Below are 25,822 nucleotides of genomic sequence, written 5' to 3' on the forward strand. Positions count from 1 at the left end.
TATAATTCTCTGCAAATTTAATATTTGGTTCCAGCAGTTGACCAAAAAAAAAAAAGGACACACATCTCTCTGCTTACATATTTGCTCATAACATGCAAACACAGACTATAACCTTATCCCTGAAGTCTGAAATTTCATATTGATAATTCAAATGCCACAAGTAGCATAGTTCCAAGTGATACAATTTTGCAAAATGGTGAACAACCTATGGTAAAGTTCTGAACAAAACGATCTAAAGCTCTTTCCCCTACATGGTAGTTGTAACTCTGGAAAGCTCAATGCATATTAAAATCCTGTTAAAGGTAGATTGTGCTATTTATATGTGAAACGGGTTCAAGAATCAGATCATTATAAACAGACTTTCACCTCCAGGAATGCCCACTGGGACTTCTGGGACAGTTTTTCAAGGTGAAAGAATAGCCACCTCCCATCATTATGACAAATAAAAATGTCCCCACAAATGCCTATAAGATGAAGTACCGTCATACTTGAGACCTCTTGCTTATTGGTATGGACAATTCAGTGGAGTTTATTAGAACTGGCCACAGGGACAAAGTGTATTTAACGCTGTTTGCCTTAGTATCATAGATCATCCATGTTTTTGCTTGATTTTTTTAAACAACTCTGTAGACAATCAGCTACAGAAATCCACCACATAGAAGGATGATAGAGAAAGAGAATTAAAGGAAAGGTGTAAGGCTTTTAAACACAACTACATATCTGAGCTCAACTTTCTCTAATCTCCTCTCAGTGTCCCTGCGTGCAGTAAAAGCACTTAATGAGTAAAATATGACATTAAAGAAAAGACATTATCTAAGAAGTCTAAAGTCCTAGAATGTTTTATAAATTTTGAGATATAGGACTGGAATGTAGCCATAGAATGATACGAAAAAGGAAACACCACCTAGGATATGTTAGAATAATAAATCAATGGTGTGTGGTGGAGACTTGTACAGAGACCTAGAGAATGGGGTTTCTGTCAGACTTGTCTGGGCGCTAGATTAATATGGTGCCACTTTGGGCTCATATTTCTCTCCTTGTCATATAAATAGAGAAGAGAGTATGAATCTATATGCAAATGAGAGCATACTGGACAATAAATGCCCAAAGAGCTCAATGGCATTAGTCACTTAGATGGACTTGATCATGATCATGGATAAAACTCAGGGAATTAATAGAAATGCACCTCAAGGAACACTATATCTACCACATAAGTGAAAATTCTCTTAAAATCATCTGAAACTTATATAATAACCTAACATAAACTTTTATAAATGAATATAGTGAGAATTTTTTCCAAATGAACTATGGACTAAGTGATGGATATTTTTTGTTAGCATTATATTTGAACCAAGTTGATTTATTATTGTGGTTCAAAATACACAACCTATAAATCTAATTTTCAGGTGTTTAGACCCTGTTTGGTGCATAGTGTTTTTTATCCCTAAGATATATTCTTTTCATTCTGGACAGAAAAAAAAAATAGCATAAGGCAAACTTTGCTGACTAGCACGTTTAGTCACACAGTTTGTATGTTTTAAGCACTCTCCAAGGCAGCGAGATAATGGCTGGGTAACACTCATGGGCCCAGGATTTCTATAAAATTATCCCTGATGCTAGGCTTTAAGAGCTATATAACTATAAAAGTTGCAATACCCATTGTACAAGAAACTCTTTGGAGCATTTCCTGACTTCCATAAACAACACACAATAAGTTCAACTCAAGATGTAGCTGGTCGGTGTATTCATACTCAACAAGGGGGCCAGGAGTCCTAGAAACCTGATAAATTGTCTTCATAGGAAGGAAATGAAATGTGAGAAGTACTAAGTTTGGACAAACAGTACTACTAACTTCCAGATATAAAATGAATAAGTTCTGAGGATCCAAAGTATAGCATGATAATAAAATAAACAAACAAACAAACAAACAAAAAGAGTAACCAGGCACTACCAACCCCAGCCCATTACCTGGCTATGTCACTTCAATTTTAAGTTATGTTTCTCAAGGCATTCTTCTGGTAGGTTTTTATAGAGGTTCCCCCACCCCCTTCAAAAGAAAGTCTTAAATTTAAATGAAAGTGGGGCGAAGGAAAGATTGAAAGATTTTTAAAATTTCACATAGGACTCTAGAGTTTTTGATAGAATACACATACATACAAAGACATTGGCCTTTCTCAGTCTTATCTGAAATTCCCCCATCCCGGCTTACCTCTTCTAGAAGCTCTGTAAAACATCTCATACTAGTAATAGAAGCAGATAAAAAACTCAGCTGCTTGTCAGTTGTCATGGCCCAGAGAGGGCAGTAATGCATATTGGAACTAGGTAGACAGCCTGTTCAGAAATTTCATGGCCAACATGATTTTAACCCTTCCCCAAATAATCCCTGGATTATAAAAAAAAAGACATTCTTGAGAAACCAATTTGGCCAATAATAGGCCAATAATAAGGAGTAGAGTTTTTTTTCTTTTATTCCAGCCTTTAATGAAAGAAGTTAAGTAACAGCTAAAGATGCCATCTGCTCTCTGAGTACACACCTTGGACCCCATCTTATCCTCGGATACTCACATGTTGCTCCACGTGGCAGACAGTGACCCTAAACCTTGTGTTCAGGTATCAGCTGGCTGCATTTAGTCCAACCCGAAGCAGGGTCACACTGGCTGTGGATCATTAGCTGGTCATTCAGGACCATCTCTTTCTGCTATTTCTCCTGATACTGCTTTTACAAATACTTTCCAATCTTTTTAGGGCCTTTTAATCATATCAAGTCAAGCCTCCTGGGATCCACATCAGATTCAAATCTCAACAAATACAGCACCATTAACAAGATTCCACAGCTTACGTTGAATTTCTCAGATGTCAAAACTGAAAAAAAGAATGCATCCCCTCCTTCTTCAGATAAAACCATTATTGCACCCAAGGTTAAAGATCGAACACACAATGTGACAGAGAAAGTCACCCAGGTAAGATATGATTTTACTCTCAATTTTGACTATTTCTGAGGTTCTTCTCTGCACCATATCATTTTTCCTATACATGACTATCAAAAGAGGTAAGCTATTTATTTGTACTCCAATTTATCTTGAGATGTTGGGTAACTAATGCAACAGATAAATAAAACTATAGACTATGATTTTATCTATAACAAGACTTAGCAGAAATGGGCTAACTTGGTATTGTTGTTCTTTGTTGCAAAGGTAGTTAACCTGCTATTCATCATGTTTGGACATTTATTGTTTTGCTGCCAACGTCTGCATTATTAAAGCATGGTTTCTTAATATAATGGATGTGACTATTGAAACTTTAAGTGACTAATTGGGATTTACTCTAAACTGTGGCCTCCTTTTTTGCACTTACTCTACTAAGTAGACTCAGATATAAGTCAGTCGACTTAAGGAAAAGAGCTGAAATGATTAAAAGTCAGTAAATAATACATTTCACAGGAACAATATTGTTTTTGAATAAATACTGCATTTTGAACTAGGATAAAAATGTACTGTCTAGCAGGAACCCTACTTTAAAGAATAGATAAAAATAATTTGTACCTATTATATCAAAATACCAACCTAAGCAATATCTAGCTTTTGCTTACAATGCACTTACATTGTTGGGAATTCATGACTCTAAAATTTGTGTCAAGTAAACAGTTCTTTTACAAACACTTTACTTGGTATATTTGCTTAGCAAATCTTTTCAAAAACTGTCACAATATAAAGGTAAACTTGGCCCCAATCTCTATCCCAAGCCTTGAAGATTTTGAATTGATAAAGTTTTTTTTTTCTGTAATTATAATCACTACCAGCACTATAGTTGGTCTATAAATAACCCATTGTGTGTGAGCTGAAATAACTGTGTAAAGACTGCGAGTCGGTTATAAATAAACCCAAGCCGTCTGTGTTTGAGATGAGAGATTATACATGCCATACTCTACTACATATTTTTATGTATATGTAGTAATGAGGCTTCCTACCATGCAATACTGAGAACATCTCTAGTACATATTTTAATATTTATGTAGTAATGAGGCTTTCTACCCTTAACATTTCACTTTTTTTAGCATAGTAAACTGGAAATTAAGAATAAGTTATAATAGTTACATTATATTAATATTATAATTTATAATGATTATTTATAATAGTCCCATAACAAAGAAATTAAGAGATTTCAGAAATTGCACAGAAGGCTGATTGCAAATATTAAGGTCAGGACCTTGCCAGTAGCCAGGACAGCATAACAGTAATGGAGAATATAATGAATTGTAGAGTGCAGAGCTACTCTAAAGCAGATGGTTACCATTCAGCTCTAGCCAATTGTGGTCACAAGAATCTTTGACGATGTTTCCAAATCTTTCCATTTAAAAAAGAAGCTGGAAATCCAGGATTTAAGATAAGCTTTTACTTTCCAAAAGTTGGTAAACTAATTCAAAATGCTTTTTTAAGCCAAACAAAATACACCTTAAAGTCTATGGGCAGCCCAGTGTGATCTCTGCAAAGCTTCATGCACTTGGTTTACTGCAGGGTCCACCCTATCCTGCTATGTTTAGCAGGTCTACTGAGCCAGGAGAGGGTGATACACATATGGACCAGAGGTGGTACCTGCCTTGGTGACTTTCTAAGCCTGGTGAGAGAGGAAACATTACAAATAGCATAAAGAAATTATGTTAATAATGAATACAGGAACAGGAGGAAACTAATTATGCTTTAAAAAGAGTAATTTCAGAGAAGAAAGAGATGTGATGGGGCATTTCATCTGGATCTAGACAGTTACTTGTTACATTGACTAGTAAGTGATGTTTAAGAGCATAAGTTAGAGTCGCATGCACTTGTATTTCAAATTTGGCTAAGTCATTTATTGTGTACCATGAAGATGGGTGCCATTTATTGTGTGATATCAAGGCAAGCTTTAGTGACAAAACTTATTTCTCAGTGTTTATAAAAAATAAGCAAAATGATGTGTGGAAAGTGTTCATCATAGTGTAGGTATATAACATGCAATGTTAGTCATTATTCTGTTCAGTAATGTGTTTGTATGACTTCTCTCTGCTCTCCTCACCATCTTTGCCTACATCCCTACATATTTGCAGACCAACTAGTAGAACACCTGGCAGAGTGGAGTTCATGAAATGTTTACTGAAAGAAGGGAGGAAGGACAGAAAGAAGGGAGGGTGGAAGGGAGTAAGGGGAAGTTGGTGAAAGGGAAGGGGTGAGAATCTCAGGTAGAGAAAACAGCGAGAAGAAAGTTGTGGAGGCCCAAAAGTCCATATGTCTTCTGAAAACAGATATTTTCCTAGCTCAGGGAGAGACTAAGCGGACAGAAGCTTATGAGAGGTGCAACTTCCCCTTCTAGGTGGTTCTTCATTATCTTTGCACAAAAGTGCCTTGGGAGTCTAAGTAAAATGCAACAGCTGCCCTCAGACATTTGGCATTCTGTTAAATTCTCATGCTTTCTTTTTAAATTCCTCTTCTATATTTACCTTCATAATATGACAGTATTTGTTTTAACATTTTTAAAAAGTGTTTGTTTTAAATTATTTACCACTAAGGTAATCCTAAGTCCTCAAAACCACCCCATTGCTTTCCTACAGCTTTTCATACTTCACCCAAATAGTACAGTGCCCCTCTCAGAGACCCCCTAGAACCTCAACTGAAAAAAAAATGCATCTTAAAGATGTTGGAATATTTCAATTGGATCCTGTTTTATAAAAGATCACTCCTTTTTTTCTTTTCTAACAGTTTGAAAAATACAGTGATAAGAAGGAGATTATGGAGACAGAACACTTAAGAAGTGGCTATGGTTATGGTCAAAAATGATGAGGGACTGAAAAAAAGGCTGGGACCAAAAACTAGAAAGAAGAAGTGGTAGGAATGCTCCATCTGCTTTTAGTGCCGTCTATAGTTATTAGTAACAAACCTGCCAACTGTGTACATGTAAAACCAAACAAGGTAGAAATTGAATATTGAGAAATTCCTCCTACCGACATGGCCTCTGGAAATTTTGTCTAAACACTTGAAAGCAGGACTAGCCTCACTTAATGTTTGTGAAATTTCTTCCTCATAGCTATCTCTGGAATTTTCATTCACAGTATATAACATCAATTGTCCTCTAATCACTAAAAAAACTTGGTAATAACCCAAAGATCTTACTATTCCCTTTGTCAGGCCTATATGGAAATTCTCCTTGTTGGCATATTCTCACTGTATTTCTGTAGGCAGCCAGCAGTATTTTCTTTATTTAATGTTCTTATTTTATTCCCTTAATAGATTTGTATGTAACCCTTTCTTCAAAAGAAATCGGGGTTTTGTTCATAGATCATTCAATAGTGAGTTTTAAACATTCCTCTAGGCACAAAGAATAGAGCAGACATCCAGAAAAAAGGCATAAAATGAAAGGAACAATTAATTTCTGTTCATGTTATGCTCAATCAATATTTGGATCTCATCTCTATTATATATCGATTAATTGCCAATTAGCCAAATTGTTATTTTTTCCCCAGCTAGAGTGAGTTTCTTCAGAGTAGAGGCCACATTGCTATTCATTCACTCTTTCATGCATTCATGTATTTGTTTATTCACTCAATAAGCATTTGTTAAGTCAAGAATATACAGTGGTAAGTTCTAGGAATTTATGTGAAAAGGCAAATACTGTGTCTTCAAGAAGTGAGAGAGACAGTGAGAGAGACAGACAAGTACAGGACATAGGAATTAGGATGCAGTGTGAAGGATTATACTGTAGGTAAACAGAATGCAGAGGGTACTGGAAGAGGAAACCTTACCTATATTGGGAGTTTGGTATAGTGGTTGGGGAATACAAACTCTAAGAAGAGTTTTGAAGCTTGAGAAGTTTCAAGGTTAGGAATTAGAATCTAGGGCAGCCTGGGTGGCTTAACGGTTTAGCATGGGCTTCAGCCCAGGGCGTGATCCTGGAGACCAGGGATCGAGTCCTACATCAGGCTCCCTGCACCTCTGCTTGTGTCTCTGCCCCTATCACTCTCTGTGTCTCTCATAAATAAATAAGTAAAATCTTAAAAAAAAAAAAAAAAAAAAAGGTATTAGAATCTGGAATGGGACACACTTAGAGGAACTGTGAGTACCAGAGAATGAATGAAACATGAGATGTTTGTATCACTAGTGCCTGCCATAATACGCAACATACAAGAAGAATCTTAAAAGGTTTGGAAATGCACCAATGAAGACATTGACGAGAATTAAGCAAGAGTAAGTCTGTTGGTCAAAAATACCCAAAGCAAATGCTTGCCTTCCAAATTCTCTCCATAGGCAAGATTCTGATTCTGGCTATTGTTTCAGGTCCAGAGATTCTTCATTGGCTGGTCTTACAGGCCAGGCTTCTAGAAGGCATCAGCTCTTTATGTCATATTCCATCTGTCCTTCTCTATTAATTAGAGAAAATAGAAAATAACTCTCTCAAGGTGTGGATGTTTTAAAAATACAATCTAGCTGGTACAGGCTGATGTCTTACTTTGAAGACAGGACCTTAATTGCCTAATTCCTACCAAATTCCAGGAATTTTGTGAAGAAAGAACAATGAATTGGAAGAAAAGTTGGATGAGTGGAGAATAAAGATCTGCTTTTGCCATGCAGTTGTGGTTTTCAGTTGAGGACCAAACTCTTGGCTATCTATGCCTTCTTTTAAATAATAGTAATAGTAAACTGAACTTTTGTACTCTTCTATGGTTTCATTTTTCCTGAGGCTAATTCTACTACCTTAATCTTTAGTGTAAGATGTATTATTTGTTGCAATGTTCAGCTTTTACAAATTGTGTATTAGATCACTCTCCCTGCAGATGCATAAGAGTATCAGGAAGATTTAAGAAGGCACTGTGGGTTCCAAATCTTTATTGGCCAGTCACATGATACTGTATCCGCCAATCAATGCCATAACAGAATATCACAGAAGCCCAATTGGAACTACCCTAAGCAAATATGAAAGGGGGAGGGGGAACTTATTGGGTTGCCTAACCAAAAAACTGCAAGGACAGATCTGCTTTAGGCCATGGCTACTGCATTCATGTTCGAACAGGTGATGACATTCTTGCCATCTCAGCAGCACTTTCTTCCATATTAATTTTAGTCAAAAAAAAAAAAAAAAAGAAAAGAAAAAAAAACTTTATTCCACGTCTTAAAAATGCAAGGACTTCAGACTGTCTCAACTCACATAATGCTCATAGTTGATACTCTGATGAGGAGGGCCTTCTCTCCTCTGGTGTCCATTACCTTCCTGAGAAAGTAGAATCCTGTTGGCCAACTTGGGTTTTGTGCTCATCCTTGTGCACTAAGAAGCATAGCCCCTTGACCAATGACCACATCAGAAAAATGCGGTGGGGGAGGGGAGACTCTAAAGAAGGAAAACCAAATAAGTGGCCCAATGCAAAGATGAAGATAGTAATTCAGGCTAAACATCAGTTTCTCTCTCTCTCTTTCTCTCTTTCTCTCTCTCTCTTCCTCTTTTTCTCTCTCTCTTTCACATGCACACACACACACACACCCTTACTAAATATGCATTATGCGCTATGTGCTAGATTGGCACTGGAAACGCCAAAGTATAAAAACCAGTACCAATACTCAAGAGGTTATAAACTACTTGGAGAAACACTATATAACAATAAATAATAATAGCACTTATAAGTACTAATATAGTAAATGCTACAAGATTATATTGTGAAACCAAAAGCAACTTACATTTCTTTTAGACTCATTACCGGTCAAATTATGACCAAATAATTCTAGGTTTAATAGAAATAATTTAATAGAAATCTATACTGTGATCATCAGAAAATAAGACAAATGAAAGGCCCTAAATGAACCTGGAGACCTTAATTTGGGGAAAATAATTACTACTAGTCCACGAGTATAATTTTTCCATAGTGTCATTATGGAAAGTACTAAAGAAAATTAGTTTTAGGAGTAATTGGAGCCTTGGGTCACAAGAAAGTAAACTCTGAGTGTTTAAAAGGCCATATAATCCTGAAATCCACATAGAACTCTAGAGCCAGAATAGATTCCCATTATTTAGGATTCATTTAAGTGTATTATTGGCATGAAAATAGACTTCTGATAGATTTAATAATAGCTGACATTGATTGAGCATTCACTATGTGCCAGGCTCTATGCTAAGTGGTTTAATTCATTATCAATTTGAATCCACATAACAGTCCTTCCTCTGAGTTGGTACTATTATTAACATCTCCATCTCAGAAGTGGAATCATGCTTAGAGAGAGGAAACAACTGGCCCAGGTCACATAAGGAAATGGTGGAAGTAGCCTTCAAACTGAGATCATATGACCCCAAACTTAAGTTATTTATCTCTAAAGTACACCCTCTCTGTAAGTCTGAACTAGCTCCCTATTTGCCCACTAGATCTACTCAGCAGTTAGGATGGCATTTGGACAGACCTGCAACATTGGGCTGTTTAGTCAAATCTTAATATGAAAGTTTAGTAGCAATTTACCAGAAAAGTGAGTCCACAGAAATAGGAGAGAATATGGTAGATTTTCTCCAGAATTCCTCAAATTCCTCAACAGGGGAGCTTCATTTCAGTATTATCTTTTGTGTGGGTTTATATGCTATTTTTCTTCTGCTAATTTTAGATTCAGATAAAGGATTTTGGATTTTGTTAGTGGCATACCCCAGTTGCAGGAAAAGCAAAATTACACGATAATATTGACATATAGAAGAACTCAAAGACTAAGGCTTTTTATTTTCCACTGAATTTTGTCCATTGTGAATATGCTCATTATCTCTTCATGTTTTTCAATGGCTCTAAACTTATATTTACTTCTGACAGAATCCCAAAGCAATACTAATAATTCAGGACTTGTTTAGAAATGGAGATTAACTTATAATGGAGAGATAGTATTGATTTTATTAGCTAATGTTTAAAATTATAAATGTGTACAATTTTTGTATATCAATTAGCCTCAATAAAGCCAAAAAATAATTTATCATCTCAGGCTTAATAATATAAAATTTCTTAACACTTTCTGTGGTTTCCCTCATATTGGATAAATTTAATCCTAAATTTTCTTCAATGCCAATATTTAAAAATATCTTTCTGATGCAACTACAAATTAAAAGTGGTTAATTTGGTTTCATTAATAATGCTGTTGTAATTCTAACTCCAGCTCAGATTCAAACACTAGCAGGATATCCTACAACTCAACTCAATTATGACACTATCCACCTGGGAAGATAGCACCAGATTCCACAGGTTAAGGGTTCTGTCCCACAAAACTCCCCCCTCACTTCAGACACCAACCACAAGTCTAGGTTACTACCTGTACCTCTGACTGACTGGCTGGCTGCAGATTGGAGGTTCCCATGATCCATTCCTTGACTTGACTAATTTGTTAGAGCAGTTATAGAACTTAGAGAAATATTTACTTATGTTTACCAGTTTATTTTAGGAAGATAGAGCTCAGGAACAGCCAGATGGAAAAGATGTATAGGGCAAGGTATGGAGATAGGGTTGGAGAGCTTCCAGGCCTTCCCCTGGTCCACTACTCTCCTAGCACCTCCATGCATTTATCAACCTGGAAGCTCTCCAAACCTCATCCTTTTGAGTATTTTTGGAGGCTTCATTACATAGGTATTATTGATTAACTCATTGGCTATTGGCTGTAGATTCAAACTCCAACCACTCTTCCCACCAGAGATAAGGGCTGGGAATGAAGGTTCTGACAATTACTAGGTTGGTTCCTCTAGTGACCAGCCCCCATCCACAGGTGACTTGAAGTGATTTAGGGGCTTTCCAAAGTTATCTCATCAACATAACAAAGACGTTTGTCACCCTACTCACTTTGGACAATCAAGGGCTTAAGAGCCCAGGAACATGGAGAAAGACCAAATACATGTTTCTTATTTAAACCATAATATCACAGTCATGAATTAAAAATTACATTTAATTTAAAAGTCTATATTTAACAGTTATTTTTATAAAGCCTCATTGACGCTTTGCTCATGAAATTACAAAAAACAAAATTCACAATACTTCTACAGAATGTTTTAAATGTTTTCCTAAACTTCATTTCTTGCTTAAACTATTAAATCATGCAAACCTCAATAAAACTGTACAGATCCTCTTGAACTGCCAGAAATAGTAATAATCACAAATTCCAAATTAAATTTGAAATGCAATGCAGGAGTCCGAAATTGCCTCTGAACACTTCCAATTTAATATGACATTAGTTTTGCATTCATTGTCTTATTATTCTTTATAGAATACTATCAAACTTGGCACAGCAAAACAGAAATCCCCATCTAGTGCTTTCCCCATATTCTGGATTTAATCTATGTCTGTACATGCAAATCGAAATGAAAAATATATGTGGATGCTACAAGTAGAAATAAAGCACATTCATCAGGATAATTATGGATTCAACATTTGTGAGTGCTTACCAACTGTAAGCCAAAGCTTTATGTATACTAGTGATGCAAAAATGTGTAAGTCAAAGTCCTTGCCTTCAAGGGCCTTTTACTAAATACAAGGCTTCTCCAGATGCCTGGGTGGCTCAGCAGTTGAGCCTCTGTCTTTGGCTCAGGGCGTGATCCTGGAGTCCCAGGATTGAGTCCTGCATCAGGCTCTCCGCGGTGAGCCTGCCTCTCCCTCTGCCTATGTCTCTGCCTCTCTCTCTCTCTGTGTCTCTCATGAATAAATAAATAAAATCTTTTTAAAAAGAAAAAGCTTCTATATTTGAGATCCTGGGTTATGTTATCTAGTTTTCTCTGGGCAAATGAATATATTCTATCTAAGATTGTAAGTTATGGTGAGGAAAAGATAAAAATTAACATATACATTTAAGTAGCAATTGACTACTATAAACATGTTGTTGGCTATTAAGTCTAAAAGAAAGATATTCATTATTTTGAAAAGGGAAATGTGTGATTTTTAAAGCAACAAATTAATTTTTATCTATTTTCACTAAATACTATATGCATATTAAAACTGCTCAATATTTGCTCATATATTCTAAATTAAAATAGTTTTATTTCAGTTTAAAACACCATAATTAGCTCAAAAGTTATACTTCTCTGTAGTGTAGATGATGAAAGAATGGCATCCTTATGAAACCCTAGTAGCAACTAAGAGCCATACCTTGTAGGGCAAGCATTTATGTGTAATCACTTAAAAAAAAAAAAAAAAAACCACCTGTTCGGTTTTGTACAGTCATTGCATATTTTTAAATGAAGGAAGGAGAAAATATTGCCTCCTTAATAAGTTTTGTCATCCAAAGAAACCAGGTTGAAAATAGATGCTTGAAGAAAAGAAGTAAAATACCAGTGGTCAGAAGAGACAGGTTAAAATAATTTGGCTCAGCATACATAGTGATAGCCCGGTTGCTATGGCAACAGAGACACAGGAAGATTGTGGATATCTGTTGCCAGGATGTTTCATTTTTTATCCCCTCAGTTAGTATGAGCCTTGGGTTAAACTCAGACCCAGGGATAGAAAAGAAGTTTTAGAGGGAGAGTTTCTTCGCTCATTTGCCCTCATGGCTTACAGGTTGGGACAAACACAGTTCAAATTGCGTTGCCTAGAGGCAGTAGGCAGAAGGAGTATATTTTTCATGTTTCACGGGATGAGAATCAGGCAAAGGATTTTTATCAGCTATGGAAATTCCAGAGCAGACATGGCATTTTCACATACCCAGGCAACCCAAGGTCTTATAATGTTAAGTAGCTGTGAGCTGTTCCTAGATTCATGAAATGAATTCAACCATGGAATTTTATTTAAAAAGAAATCCCAAGTAAGACAATAAGACAATAAAATAAATAATAAAATAAAAATAAAATAAAATAAAATAAAATAGCAATAAAATAAAATAATAATAAATAAAATAAAATAAAATAAAATAAAATAAAATAAAATAAAATAAAATAAAATAAAATAAAATAAAATAAATAAAAACGTCTCATTGGTTTTCTGAGTGGTGAAATTGTGGGTAATATATTTTCCCCTCTAGCTCTATTTCTCTGTATTGTGGAAATCACATTTATAATGAAAACTATGTAGATAGATAATAAACCCTCTAAAACTCGATTGCTTTAAAAGAGTTCATTAAAAAGCAGTTAATCTTCATAGAATTTTAATATTCAAAGGAACTTCTTCCCTAGGTTTTTTTTCAAAACCTACTGATCAATGGAGTCATCTGAGACACCCTCCCCCCTCTGTCTCCCATCCCCCAACACACACACACTCTGGAAATTTAGTAAATTGCAGTGAAATCTGAGGATTCTGAATTTTTAACAATCTCCATTCGATTTGCAACCTCGATTCTAACATTTTTAAGATCAAGCAAATTTGGAAAATATGGACGTAGCCTGATCCTTTCATTATGTTGCTAAAGAAACTAAGAAAGGAACCCAAGTACGGAGTTAGGCTTTATATTTCTTCATTGCTATTGTACATCTATCTCTTTCTGTAGATTTCTGAATGAGATAAAAAAAAAAAAAAAACATGTTGGTTCATGTTGGAGAAACAGGCGTCCTTTCATAGGGGAACATCCTGATTCCAGGAGAATCTACTGCTATTTTCACTTTCTGGACAAACCCTCTAAGACACAATCTCCATGTAAATGTGTGTGCCTAGGCTGGAGTCCCCCCAAAGTGTCTTCAGAACACTGGTCTCACAAGTATTTCCTAGAAGAAAAGTTGTCTTATTCAAATACCAGGCACCCTGTCAGAACCTATTTTTAATTATCTGTTTATATAGAATACCTATTGATATTCTGAGGAATTCATATTTGAGGGGAGATGCTGTAGAAATACCAGCCTAGGCAGAAAGCTTTTTCGTGGATAATTATGAGCACTGTAGTTCAACTCAAACATGGATGTGTTAGAAATCTTAAAAGAAACAAGGTTGGGAGAGGCATGAGACAATAGTAGTGGGAAGGTGATGATACATAGTAAGTACATTTTTCTCCCTTGTTTTAATGAAGTCCATTTAGGTTTCTTTTCTAACCATGTCCCAAATATAGAACTTAGCTTGGGGGAGCTGGTGGAAATAGCATCTATATTCTTTTTTCTATTTTAAATACATCTGTTGCAAATACACCTATACTTTGAAGCCTACTTCTTTAGAATCACTTGGGTAGAAATGGAAAAATGTGAAATGCAAGATCATGAAGGAGAGACTTAAAAAGTGTATCAGCTTTTCTTCTGAGATTACCATAGTTAAGGCTGACCTACTGTATTTTAGTGAACATATTGCTAAGAATGGAGAACCTGCCTTTTCAGCCCATTGTCCCAGGGGTCAGCCCAGTATCCAGAGGCTAGTGGTCCTAAGGATATCACTTTAATGTGAGGACAGAGATGAGGCAGCCTCCGATAGGATGTGAACCAGATCACATACACATGCTGTTTTCCATACTTCCTTGGCTCCTGTAAGTCATTTTGGTCTCTCAGTTCTCCTTTCCAGATGTAACAAAAAATATTTTAAAATGGTCTGCAGCTAGTTCCTGGTGCCTATTGATCCTTCTTACATTTGAACTGAAGAATGAAGTTGACAAATCTCCATACTATTCCTAGGAACACAGTCTTCATTTTCAGGTCATGGCAACTGTGCTAGGTGAAATTGAGTGAAGAAGTAAAAAAAAAAAGAATGTAATGGAGAAAAATATTAAATACTATTTATTGGTTGACTGGCAGCTGTCCGTTGAGCTATACAATCCTATTTCGGGTGATAAGCTGTCATTTGTAAATTGTGCCCATAGCTATATCCATTATTCATGGGTTGGTATTGGAAAACAGTGATTTCAGGCCCCTAAATTTTCCTACCTGCAGGCACCTGAATTACTTCCAAAACAACTGTTATATTACCTTTCATGCCCTCACCTCTTTTTTCTGCCATTATCAGATCCTACCAGCCCACTTTGTGTCTCAGGTGAAGATTCCCTCCCTCCCTTTCCTATATTTCCTTCCATAGAAATGAATGCATAAATCCTTTTTTAAGAAGATTCTATTTATTTATTCATGAGAGACACAGAGAGGGAGAGAGGCAGAGACATAGGCAGAGGGAGAAGCAGGATCCCGGAGGGGAGCCTGATGAAGGACTCCATCCCAGGACCCCGGGATAATGCTCTGAGCCAAAGGCAGACACTCAACCACTAAGCCACCCAGGTACCCCCTGAAGGCATAAATCCTGATGGACAAAGTACTTTAATTCCAGTAAATGTACAACTGCAGGCATGAGATTTCAGTATAAAGTTAACTAAAAAAAAAAAAAAAAAAAAAGGTATTTTCCACAGAACAAGTATTACTGTCGAGTCTATACAACCTATTACTTGAAAGTAAGTAAAAAACTAAGGCACTAACTTTCTAGATAATAAAAAGATAAATAATTTACCATATTTTTACATTTTAGAATTATTTTATATAATTCATATGATAAAATAACCCATTGGCTTAGACTTCTGTTTAGTCACTTTAAGATTTTGAATATATTTCTTACACAGATTCTCTCAAATTTGTCTGCATTTTGAAACCAAATTAGTCCTTTAGAATCAGAGGGGAAAACAACTGTTGGACAGGGAACTTGGGGGAATCTTGCTTTCAACAAGACTGTTTTGTTCCATCTGGAATCTTCAGTTCTCCCCCTTTTTTTTTTTTTTTATGATAGTCATACAGAGAGAGAGAGAAAGAGAGAGAGAGGCAGAGACACAGGCAGAGGGAGAAGCAGGCTCCATGCACCGGGAGCCCGATGTGGGATTCGATCCCGGGTCCCCAGGATCGCGCCCTGGGCCAAAGGCAGGCGCTAAACCGCTGCGCCACCCAGGCATCCCTCCCCCTTTTTTTTTAAGTTTGGAGAAAACATCAGAGACATAGGTGTTTTAGTTCCTATTTCTGTGCAGTGATCTTCTCTGGCATATCAAACTGCCAATAGTGCATTATCACATTTTGAATAGCTAGATTGGGGTACATCCTGACAGTGGTGGTCTTTTCAGATTTCTTCACCATGTTGTTGCTATAACAATAAAGAAAAAAAAGAATGCAATACAGAGAAATACTCTAGTGCTGTTTTGGAGGAAAACTCCTTTACAAAAACTGTAAAAAAACAATTGTTCCAGTAGTTTCAAAGCTTGTGCTCCTTAGAGCATTAGGTGCCAATAAGCAGGATGGACCCAAGGGGGTAGAGGTCCGGGACCTCCACAGTATGGCCAGGTTGGTCAGATCAACTTCATCTAAACGGCTTTATATATTGACTTTCTCTTAAGGTTTCATATGTGTGTGTATGTTTTGAGGAACTTGAAAGGGTCAGACACTAAACTTTGCTCTAGTTCTACTATTTATTTTGTGCTTTCCTTTATCAAAATCACTTCGATGTTTTCATTGATTCGAGTCAAGACTATTTTTATAGAGAATTTTGGGTTAAGTGAATTATCCAGAGTCCCACAAATTGTTAACTGCATACCCAAGACTAGTAGCTTCGTTTCTGGACTTGGGAGTCCAGGATTTTTCCACTTGGCATGCCTAATGGAGAGCAGGACCATTTTAATCCCTGTATTTTCTCCTTTCCGTCTAAACCTTGTAGAGTCCTAGAATCCCGTCAACTGATCCAACTCCTTCTAAGCTGTCCAACTCCTTCTAACTCAGATCCTCTTCTTTGCAAAATAAATGGTTTAAGAAGTACAAATAGTCACTACCAGATGTGAGTCTTCATAACTGGTTAAAACTGAGTAAGCAAACAGGCTACTTTTTTGGAGATGAATATTCTACTACCTGCCTCAAGAATAAGACAAAAAATTAACTTTGTGGAAAAACAAACAACTTTTTTAAAAAACATAGTCACTAAAATTTAGACTGTTATTACTCATTTGTTCTGAGAATATTCTCTGAAAAAAATCTAATGCTACTTTTGTGCCAACAGGTTCAAATGTAGAATTGATACTGTTAGGAATAGATAATATACAAGAACATAAAAAAAGCAACAGAGAAAACAGTGAACTTCTGTTCCTTAAGAAAATATTTTTAGCATTGAAAAATAAGATTCCCACATGTGGTCAAGAACAGTAATTCCACATTGCAGAACCCCTCTTTCACTGTATGTTATTTGTTTGGCATCCTATTTTCATTTCCATAGCTTATGAAGAGTTAATTCCTTATTAATAGGATAGAAGTACTTCCCCATCCTCAATCCTGGAAGAGAAACCCAGAACACAACTACTGATGTGTAACAGTTCCGAGAATTTTCAGTTACAACATTTGAAAATTAACCTGCTAATAGTTGGGATATAATTATATTTAGTTGGCACTTGACATTCACTTCGTGTTCCAGAAAACATTAAGAATAGATTTTGAAGGCTGCAGGGAAACATTCATTTTGGTGTGGTTATCCAGTAAAGGAAGGAGATATTCCTGATTAATCTATAAAGGTTAAGAGAACTTGCTTCTGGAACATTTTCAATTCCCTAAGCTTCTGTAGCTGCAGAAAGCAGCAGACATCAATAACATCATTCTCTTCTCCTGCTTCGGCTTAATGCTTCACCTGAGTGACCTACCGCACACCTTGGTTCTGGTTCAACCAATGAGTTCAATGTTGCTATTTAAAAGTACTGGCATTGCTTTAAACAGTTGTTCCCAACACTGTCTTAGAGCAAAAACTTTGGAATTTTAATGAGTTAATGTCTTTTTTGCACTATCACCCACATGAACTCACTTCAGTATATTCTTTGAAATTGACTCCTCTCATCTGTCTGGAAAGTGCATGCGTGCACACACACACACACACACACACTGCAGAAAACGTTTGAATATTTCTTCTCCCCAAAGCACTCACACTGTTCATGCTTCCTCCTTCCTTACCGCTTGTATTCTTATTCCTCACCATCACATACTGTCTGTTCTGGGCAAACGGTCTTCTTACGTCTCCACTTTTCCCACTTATGACAAGACCTGGATGTTTGCTGGCAGTGATCCCTAGACTTGCGATTGTCATCCTCTTCTCTATGCGTCAAGTCCTACCCATTTCTGAAATCCATAGCATCACCAGATAAATTTATCAGCCTTCACAGCTTGTGTTGACCTCTCCTGTCCTTAAACTCTAAGGTACTTTGTCTATTTTCAGGATACTAAACCATTTATTTTCATGCTCTTTTGTATATCTTGGTAGATAGATGATAGATAATAGATCGATAGATAGATGATAGTTATTTGTGTGTATATGTGCCTTCATAATGACTTTTTTCATCTTCCTAACTATGCCTCAAGGAAAAAGATTATAACATCTTTAAAATATGCCCCCAAAGACCTAGCCACAGGGCTCACTCACCAATTGATAGACTCAATAAAATGCCGTCTTATATAGAATATTCTTAGCACATACAAGAGATGATTCTAACTTCTGATAGTACTTCGACAGTAAGTAATGAGGACCTCATGTATCCATTCATTTAACCTTTTTAAGGTCTGCCCCCTCTGACTCCTCCACATTGGGTTAGATGCCCCTTCTCTGCTCATAGATCACTCCTTACAGTATAATTTTTATCACATTTTTAATGTGATAAAATTTTCCATTTTTAATCTATAATATATATATAATCTTAACATATATAATTAACATATATTAGCATAATATTTTATATATAATATAGGAGAGAAAAAATATATATATTCTATCCTTTTCAAAAATGAGAAAAGAGGCAGGAAATAATGAGGAAACATTGTGCTGAATAGAGCAATTTGGAAAGGACTAGCTTGGGCTGATCTGTAAGAGATGGTGACTCTGATACCACAGCTTCCAAACAGAGGATAAAAATGTCACCTGTATTGAAATTCCAGCCCTCATCACTTAATACTGCCAATGTTCTTGGCGACATTATTTGATTCTTCTGTCTTGAATCTGTAATTAGGATCTAACTAAGTAGGGATAATCTCTTCCTTGTTGTAGGTACACATCAGGTCCACGGCAAAAGAGCAAAGGGTTCTCTAGTTCTTCAGATATGTACCGAGTTCCTACTCTGAACAGGACACGGTGTTGCAATCGGGTTACAGTGGTAACACAGCTCCACCATCTAGTCATGTGGACAAAGATAGATTAACAGAACCCATTAAAAAATGTCATAAAACTTATGCTGTGGAGTAAGGAGAGCCCTGTGAGCAGAGAAGGGGCATATAACTCAATCTGGAGGAGGCAGAGGAGGCAGTGCTGCACTGAAATATGAAGGGGGAACGTGGAGGATGGGAGGTAGCCAGAGACATGAGTAGTAAGGATGCACAGTACCCACAAACATTCACACAGAGGCTTCCAAGCCAAGTGAATAAGGGAGCAAAGTCCTAGAGGCCACTGAAGGAAGGGTACGGTGAGACAGCTTCCCTTTCTTAACTGCCTTATTTCCTGCTTCCTCTTCCTTGACCCCCTTGCACCTAGTAACTTCTTGTTCTGTAAGGTAGACCATTTTTCCTGGTCTGTATTCCACTCCAAAATGCTCCCTGCGTATCAGGAATGGCTATCCGATAGACTATCCAAGTGTTTACAGTAATATACAAAATTATAAATAGAGTTTGTTTAAAAGTAAATTCCCCCAGTTTTTCTCTTTGTAATAAAAATCCACGTTTTCTGAATTTTTGCTAATTTTGCTAATTCAATTGGAGTATTTCATATAAAAAGCAACATACTTAAATATCAGAGTTTTGTTCTCACTGGGATGTATTTGCATCTTGAAGGAAAAGCTCATTAACTCAAATGAATCTTTTATTGATGGAAATGTTAAGGAGGGAGATGAAGGGATGACAGGCAAAAGAAAAGGTATTTTTTAAGAAGCAATCCTCTGTTTCTGTCTGTATCTTCCCCAAATCCCTGCCAAGCCACTTTCATCAGGCACCCCTCAACCTCACTGGCCTCATTGCCATTTCCCTATCAGAGGGAGTTGGGGGCTCAGTAAAACAGTGTTCTCCTAAACAAGGAGCATTAATTGTTATTCAAAATAAATTTATGAATATGGTGAGCTTCCTGTGTTTAGTGTAGACTGACCCATTTACAATGTAGTAATTGGTCAGGAACACTAAGAAAAAGTGCTTACTTATACCACAGGTGTCTATTTAAAACAGTAACATTTAAATAAATCTAGGTGAAAAAAAAAAACAGAATTCTTATATGAACTAACCGGAAATCCATTTTTTATATCTTAATCTAATGCCTGCCTTCAACTAGAGATTTTCTTGCCTTTCATAAGATCTTGAAATAGCTTCATTAAACCCTTGAGAAATTATGGTCTCCTTGGCAAAATCATTCTTCACAAAATATCAGGTTACATTTGCAATACCTTCAAATAAAATCTAAGATGACATTGTCATGAAGTAGAAATTAAAATAAATTCTATCCCTCTATCTTGAGGATCAGCCTGTACTTATTTCCATTCTAAGAAAGATGAAAAGTCAGAAATTGATAGAACTTAAAAAGGGGTATTAGTAGGAATCCTATTTAGGCCCCTCCAAAGACATTCCCAGGTAGGTAAAAATACTTTTCTTCAGCTCTTCAAATCTGATTCTAGATATACTTCAGTTATCATGCAAGTAAGAACAATCTTACACACACACACACACACACATACACACTATATACAATTCTTTAATGTTGTATCTTAGATTTAATTCCACTACCTCTATCCTTTGGAGGCATCATTTATTGTGTACCTGTGGTATATAAGACATACACTACCTGCTCTGCAGAAGCAGTGTATATAGTGACTTCCTCTGATCAGTCTGGGTCGGAAGTCTATTTATAATATGTGACATAATAAGAGAATATACTACAGACCTGCATATAATTCAAGGGTAACATGTATCAGCCAGACTATATTTGCTGTTAGCATTCAGGTGAAGATTATATCTGCATGGTCAGAAGAAATTTTATGGAAAACTGGAATGGGCCTTGAACAATGAGCAGCATTTGGAAGAGTGGAGAGGGAATATAGACATGAGCATGAGCTGAGGCGAGACCCATTATGAAATGAGAAGTGCACAAGAACACACTCCTGGTCTCGAGTTATAGTGGCCTCACACTTTTTATTCTCCGTGTCTAATTATTTTAGGTCTTTTTAAGTTTCCTTAGATGAATGTTCCTTGAGTGTCTATTTATCAAATTCTAATTTATAAAAATTGAAACCAGGAGTAAAGTAAACCTGTATTGTTACTGGATTTATGCTTAAATTGTGAAAGCTAATTTCTCATTCAGTTGAATTTGGAGTTGTGCTTTCGGTACCAGTCATTTGTTCTCATAAATAAGTGTGCTTGCTTAGAATCCACAAGAATATATAAAGTTCATGAGCCTTCTATTTCACCAAAAATCCAAGCCCTGGTCGTCCTAAACATAAAATAAAACCTTTGATCAATGTGTAAAGGTACCTTTAGCTAATAAGAAAATCAGCAATAGTGGGCACTTGATTTCAGCATGGGTCATGATCTCATGGGTCCTGGGATTGAGTCCCGCATTGGGCTCTGTGCTCAGCAAGGAGTCTGCTTGAAGATTCTAGCCCTCTGTCCTTCCCCCCACTCATGTGTGTGAGCTCTCTCTCTCAAATATGTAAATAATTCTTTTCAAAAAATTACCATTAGTTTAAAAGATAAATAATTTATATTCAATTTATCAATAAATATTAGATATAACTTCAAGATATTGAATGGCCTTTTATCTAATTTAAAAGAAGACTTTTAGATCCTCATATCCCCCTTTCCCGTTAGAGGAAGTTAACATTTTCCAGTAATTGAGTCATCCCTTACCTAAATTTAGAGTGCAGTACCTCTCCCCTCCCTCGTGGTTTTTGTGAACAGATCTGAAGCTTTCAAAATAAAAATTTCCCACATGTTTTATTTGTATCAGTTCTGCTTCCTTCTCAAAAGCACTAGGAAAGCCCAGGGAGCTACAATGATTAATGACCTGTTCTAGAGTCTAACCTGCTCTATAAAATGTGCTGCATTCCAGAGCATAAAAGAAACTCTGAAGTAGGTCAGGAGCTTAAACTGCCCAAGGGCCTACCTTAGACTAAAGGCAAGCAAGTTTGAAATTAAATTAACACCAGAATTGCAATGACTCATGATTCCATGGCTTCTCATCGGATGGGGAAGATGGGAGCTACAATGTGTAATAAAGCCTTAAAAACCTAATTCATTCAGACTTATACAATTTTGAATTTGAATTAATTCAGATGATGGTCTGATTCAAAATAGTTTAAACATTCTCTGAAGTTGAGTCTGGGTGGAAGGGAGAATCTGTGAAATGAATTAAGGAAATATTTAGTCTGTATGACTAGAGACCAACAAAATGATCAAGGATAACTTTAGAAGAGTCACAGAATGGATGTGCTCATTACAAATAATTCTTATTAAACTTAAGATTTTTACAGCAAACAAGTAGATTAAGTCTACAAGATGTTCACCACTGAGGTAACACATGATACTCTGTGACCTTAAACAGGTCACAGCTGCTTGCTGGACAATCTGTTGGCTCACTTCCATTTTTTTATTTTTATTTTTATTTTTTATTTATTTATTTTTTTCACTTCCATTTTTAATTGTCTATAAAACTGTGGTCCACACAGAAAGACTACCAAAGCTCCCAAAGCTGTAAAGAACTACTATGTGGAAAGAGATGGAGGATTGCTGGATGGTGAATGTTTCTTAGAGCAAAGGCCTAGATTTCTAGATCCAGGGAGTGACTGGAAGCCTCAAGGCTGTTATTCCAGGCATGTAAGACCTGCCTCTCTCTAGTCTCACCTCTGTGTACCACCACCATACCAAGCCCACTTCAGCTCAAATACCATTTCCTCAAGAACACTTTCCCCACCCTCATCAGACTAAGTTAAAGACACTCAGTTTTATATTCTCACAGAGCCTTCCTTTTATCATTTATGACACATATCACAATTATAACCAGATCTTTATTTGTATAGTTTTCTGTTTCATGCCTGCCTTCTCCCGCTAGTACATAAGCACAATGAAGACAGGGGGTTATGTCTTCTTTCTTTTTAATGATTTTCCCCATATTTCATACATTGTAGATGCTCAATAAATGTCAGGTGGAATGGATGGATGGATGGATGGATGGATGGATGGATGGATGGATAGCTATATATGAAGAATAGGCATATGATTTAAGAGGCAAAGTGCAGCCAGATTTCTACCAAGTTACCTCCTAAATCTATAATAGTATTTGGTTTTTAAGAGCTGAACAATATTTCATTCAGTAATATCTTTATATTGAAAGTCTTTAGACAAAATAAGGAAGCTTTAGAGCAAAATATTTTCTTGTAGAATTCATAGTATTTTGCTCAAGTGTGCATCAGTATTATTTTCTGCAAAGACAGAAATGACAAGCTGCTTTTTCTAGGGCCTGTCCAGCACACACACACACACACACACACGCACGCACACGCACCAACCACCACCACCACAACAACAAAAAACAAGGGAAAACTTCCTTCATTTAAAATCTTCCTTTCTCTATCCTATCTCTGAAACTTACAGGGAAGACTGTTGATTTTTTTCTCAAGTCTGCTTGTCAGAGAAGATAGAACCAAAGTTGGAAAAAGAGCAAAAGGAGTAGGACTGTGCCAGACTCCTTTGTACTCCATAAACCCTGAGTCTTGGCTTTGCCTCGTACATGCCTTGCTCCTTTACTCTCCAAGGGCTTGTTAAACTCTGAACTCTCATGATACCTGCAGGACCTTAGTCTCCAGCTGGGTAAATCCAAGCTAGGAGGCGAGGGCTTCCACCCAGGAAGAAATATCATGGCAGGGAATTCTATAGAATGTCACGACTGATCATAAGCTCCAAAACTTTCAAAGTACTGCCTTTAATTGTTACCATGTCCCAGGCAAAAATTCCATGCTTCTCTTTCATTCTTTTTCTTCTTCTTGTTGTTGCTTGTGAATAACAAGGTTTCTGTGGCAGCCTAAGCCTTAGATGTCCTATTTCCTAACTCCTGAGGTAATTGAAACATGAAAGATGTTGAGGGATGCATCTTCTGTTCCTGACCAAAACTTGTATTATAAATGCAGAACTTAATTATATGCATAACCACCTTTAACATCTAACTTCTTATGTTTCTGCTGGAGGTAACAATAGGATCTTATTTTTTGAAGCTTCACATTTGCAAATACTCTGGAAAGGTATTCTTTCTTCTAAATGACATACAATTGTTTTCTGCCATTATCATGCACTACAGATAGTATAGGGGTTAACCTCTGTTTGATCAATGACCTCAAGATTTAGTTGCATTTAAATATGTTTTAAAATATATTAATAAATGTACTGATGAATCTATAATCTTAAAGATATAAATTATATATAAGCTAGCAAAATGGAAGTAATTGAAATGAACCGGTAAGAACACCCTTCATTAGTTTAAGATTTACAACCTTTATTTTAAATATATATTACATTAAATATATAAACTCTACTATAAAAATCACCTCATTTCACCTTCTGTCTTCATAACAAGGTAAATGATAGTTTCAAGATAATGAGTTTTTCTGAATCACTGAATGTATTAAGGTGCTCTGAGGTATTCTTATCTGACAGTAACCCAGGCAAATATTAATATTTTGGTACAGCCTTTGGTATAATGAATATGTCTTAGAGGATTAGCATTAGAAGTTTGCTCCGTGTATAAAATTCCACTGTAATTTTTATCAGAAAGTTTAAGGACATTATTTCAGCAAGTTACACTGAGAAAACTGAGGATTGATAGATTGAATTTCATTAATGGGTACCAGGCGCCTTTAATGAAATGCCAAGCTTCAGGGGCTTCATCCAGGTTCTAAATGGTCAGGACAAGGCTTGCCAGTTTGCTCTGCTGAAAGAACAGAGGTTCCCCTCAAAAGGGTCCTCTCCAGTTGCATTTTTCTAGGTTAATGTATTCTCAGCTGAATTATCTCACCCATTGATTGCTGCCCTGGGAATTTCAGTGTTCATACAAACTAACAAACGTCCACCAGACAAGCACCAGCAATGCCCAGCTGGCTCTTTGTCCCCCATGGGAAATTTTCTGAGTCAGAGTCTGGTAATTGTTTCGTGCAGCTGCTGCAGTTTCAAGGGTGCCAGCTCATCTGAGCCAACTGTATGCACACAGCTCATGACTCAGAAGGCTGAGAAAGTACACATCATGGGTGGGTGGGGGGGGCCTTTAAGGACTCCATTTTAAAGTTGCCCTCTTTTTTGTCAACTATTTGAGAGAGAATACATAATGAAAGGCAGTTATTTAAGGGTTATAAATATCCTATACAGTCGTGAAATTCAGCTATAAGAGCACATAATAATCTCATCTTTATCAAAATGAATTTGCTGTATATCTCAACCGTCACTTACTTGGCTGTGGTCTATGTGTTACAACAACAACCATATTGTAACACTGTGGTTTCTTCCATTCACCCAGATATAGAATAAAGAACTGGCTTAAGTGAGAGGCTATCTAAGTGAGGGGCAATCTGGGTGGAGGCTGGAAATTGGAGCCCCATTATTTGGCCTCATGCCATGTTCACTAGCTTGAGAGCTCACTCTCAGATCTTCCAAAATTATGCTAGAAATACCAAAAATATATTTTGTTAGAAAAGTAGACAAAAACGGATTATTACAAGCAACTTTAATTCCTCAGGGCTTTACTGTCAATTAGAGGTAGTAATATTCTCCCAGAAAAACCCTCCTACCTAGTATGCTGTACACAAAAGGCATCATTAAACAGTGTCAACTTGCCACAGTTATAGCAAGTGTCTCCAGGGGCTTGCAGTCTATATGATGACTCCTGATGTTTTAGTTCTGTGCTACTGAGAAACAAATTACAAAATCTTCATGACTGAAAACAAGCAGCATTTATTGTCTC

At 36.6% G+C, this 25,822-nt stretch overlaps 1 protein-coding gene across 2 annotated transcripts in view; it reads left to right on the forward strand.

Annotated features, from left to right (window-relative positions):
* KCNH7 (potassium voltage-gated channel subfamily H member 7) overlaps positions 1-25,822 on the forward strand; it is a 480,585-nt gene that overhangs the window by 352,989 nt on the left and 101,774 nt on the right. For both annotated transcript variants that reach the window (XM_077883017.1, XM_077883018.1), the window contains exon 6: positions 2,746-2,960. In XM_077883017.1, coding sequence (XP_077739143.1) covers positions 2,746-2,960 — 215 coding nt within the window. The remainder of the gene's footprint in view (positions 1-2,745; positions 2,961-25,822) is intronic.

Source organism: Canis aureus, chromosome 34 (assembly GCF_053574225.1).
Source record: "Canis aureus isolate CA01 chromosome 34, VMU_Caureus_v.1.0, whole genome shotgun sequence".
Taxonomy (NCBI): domain Eukaryota; kingdom Metazoa; phylum Chordata; class Mammalia; order Carnivora; family Canidae; genus Canis; species Canis aureus.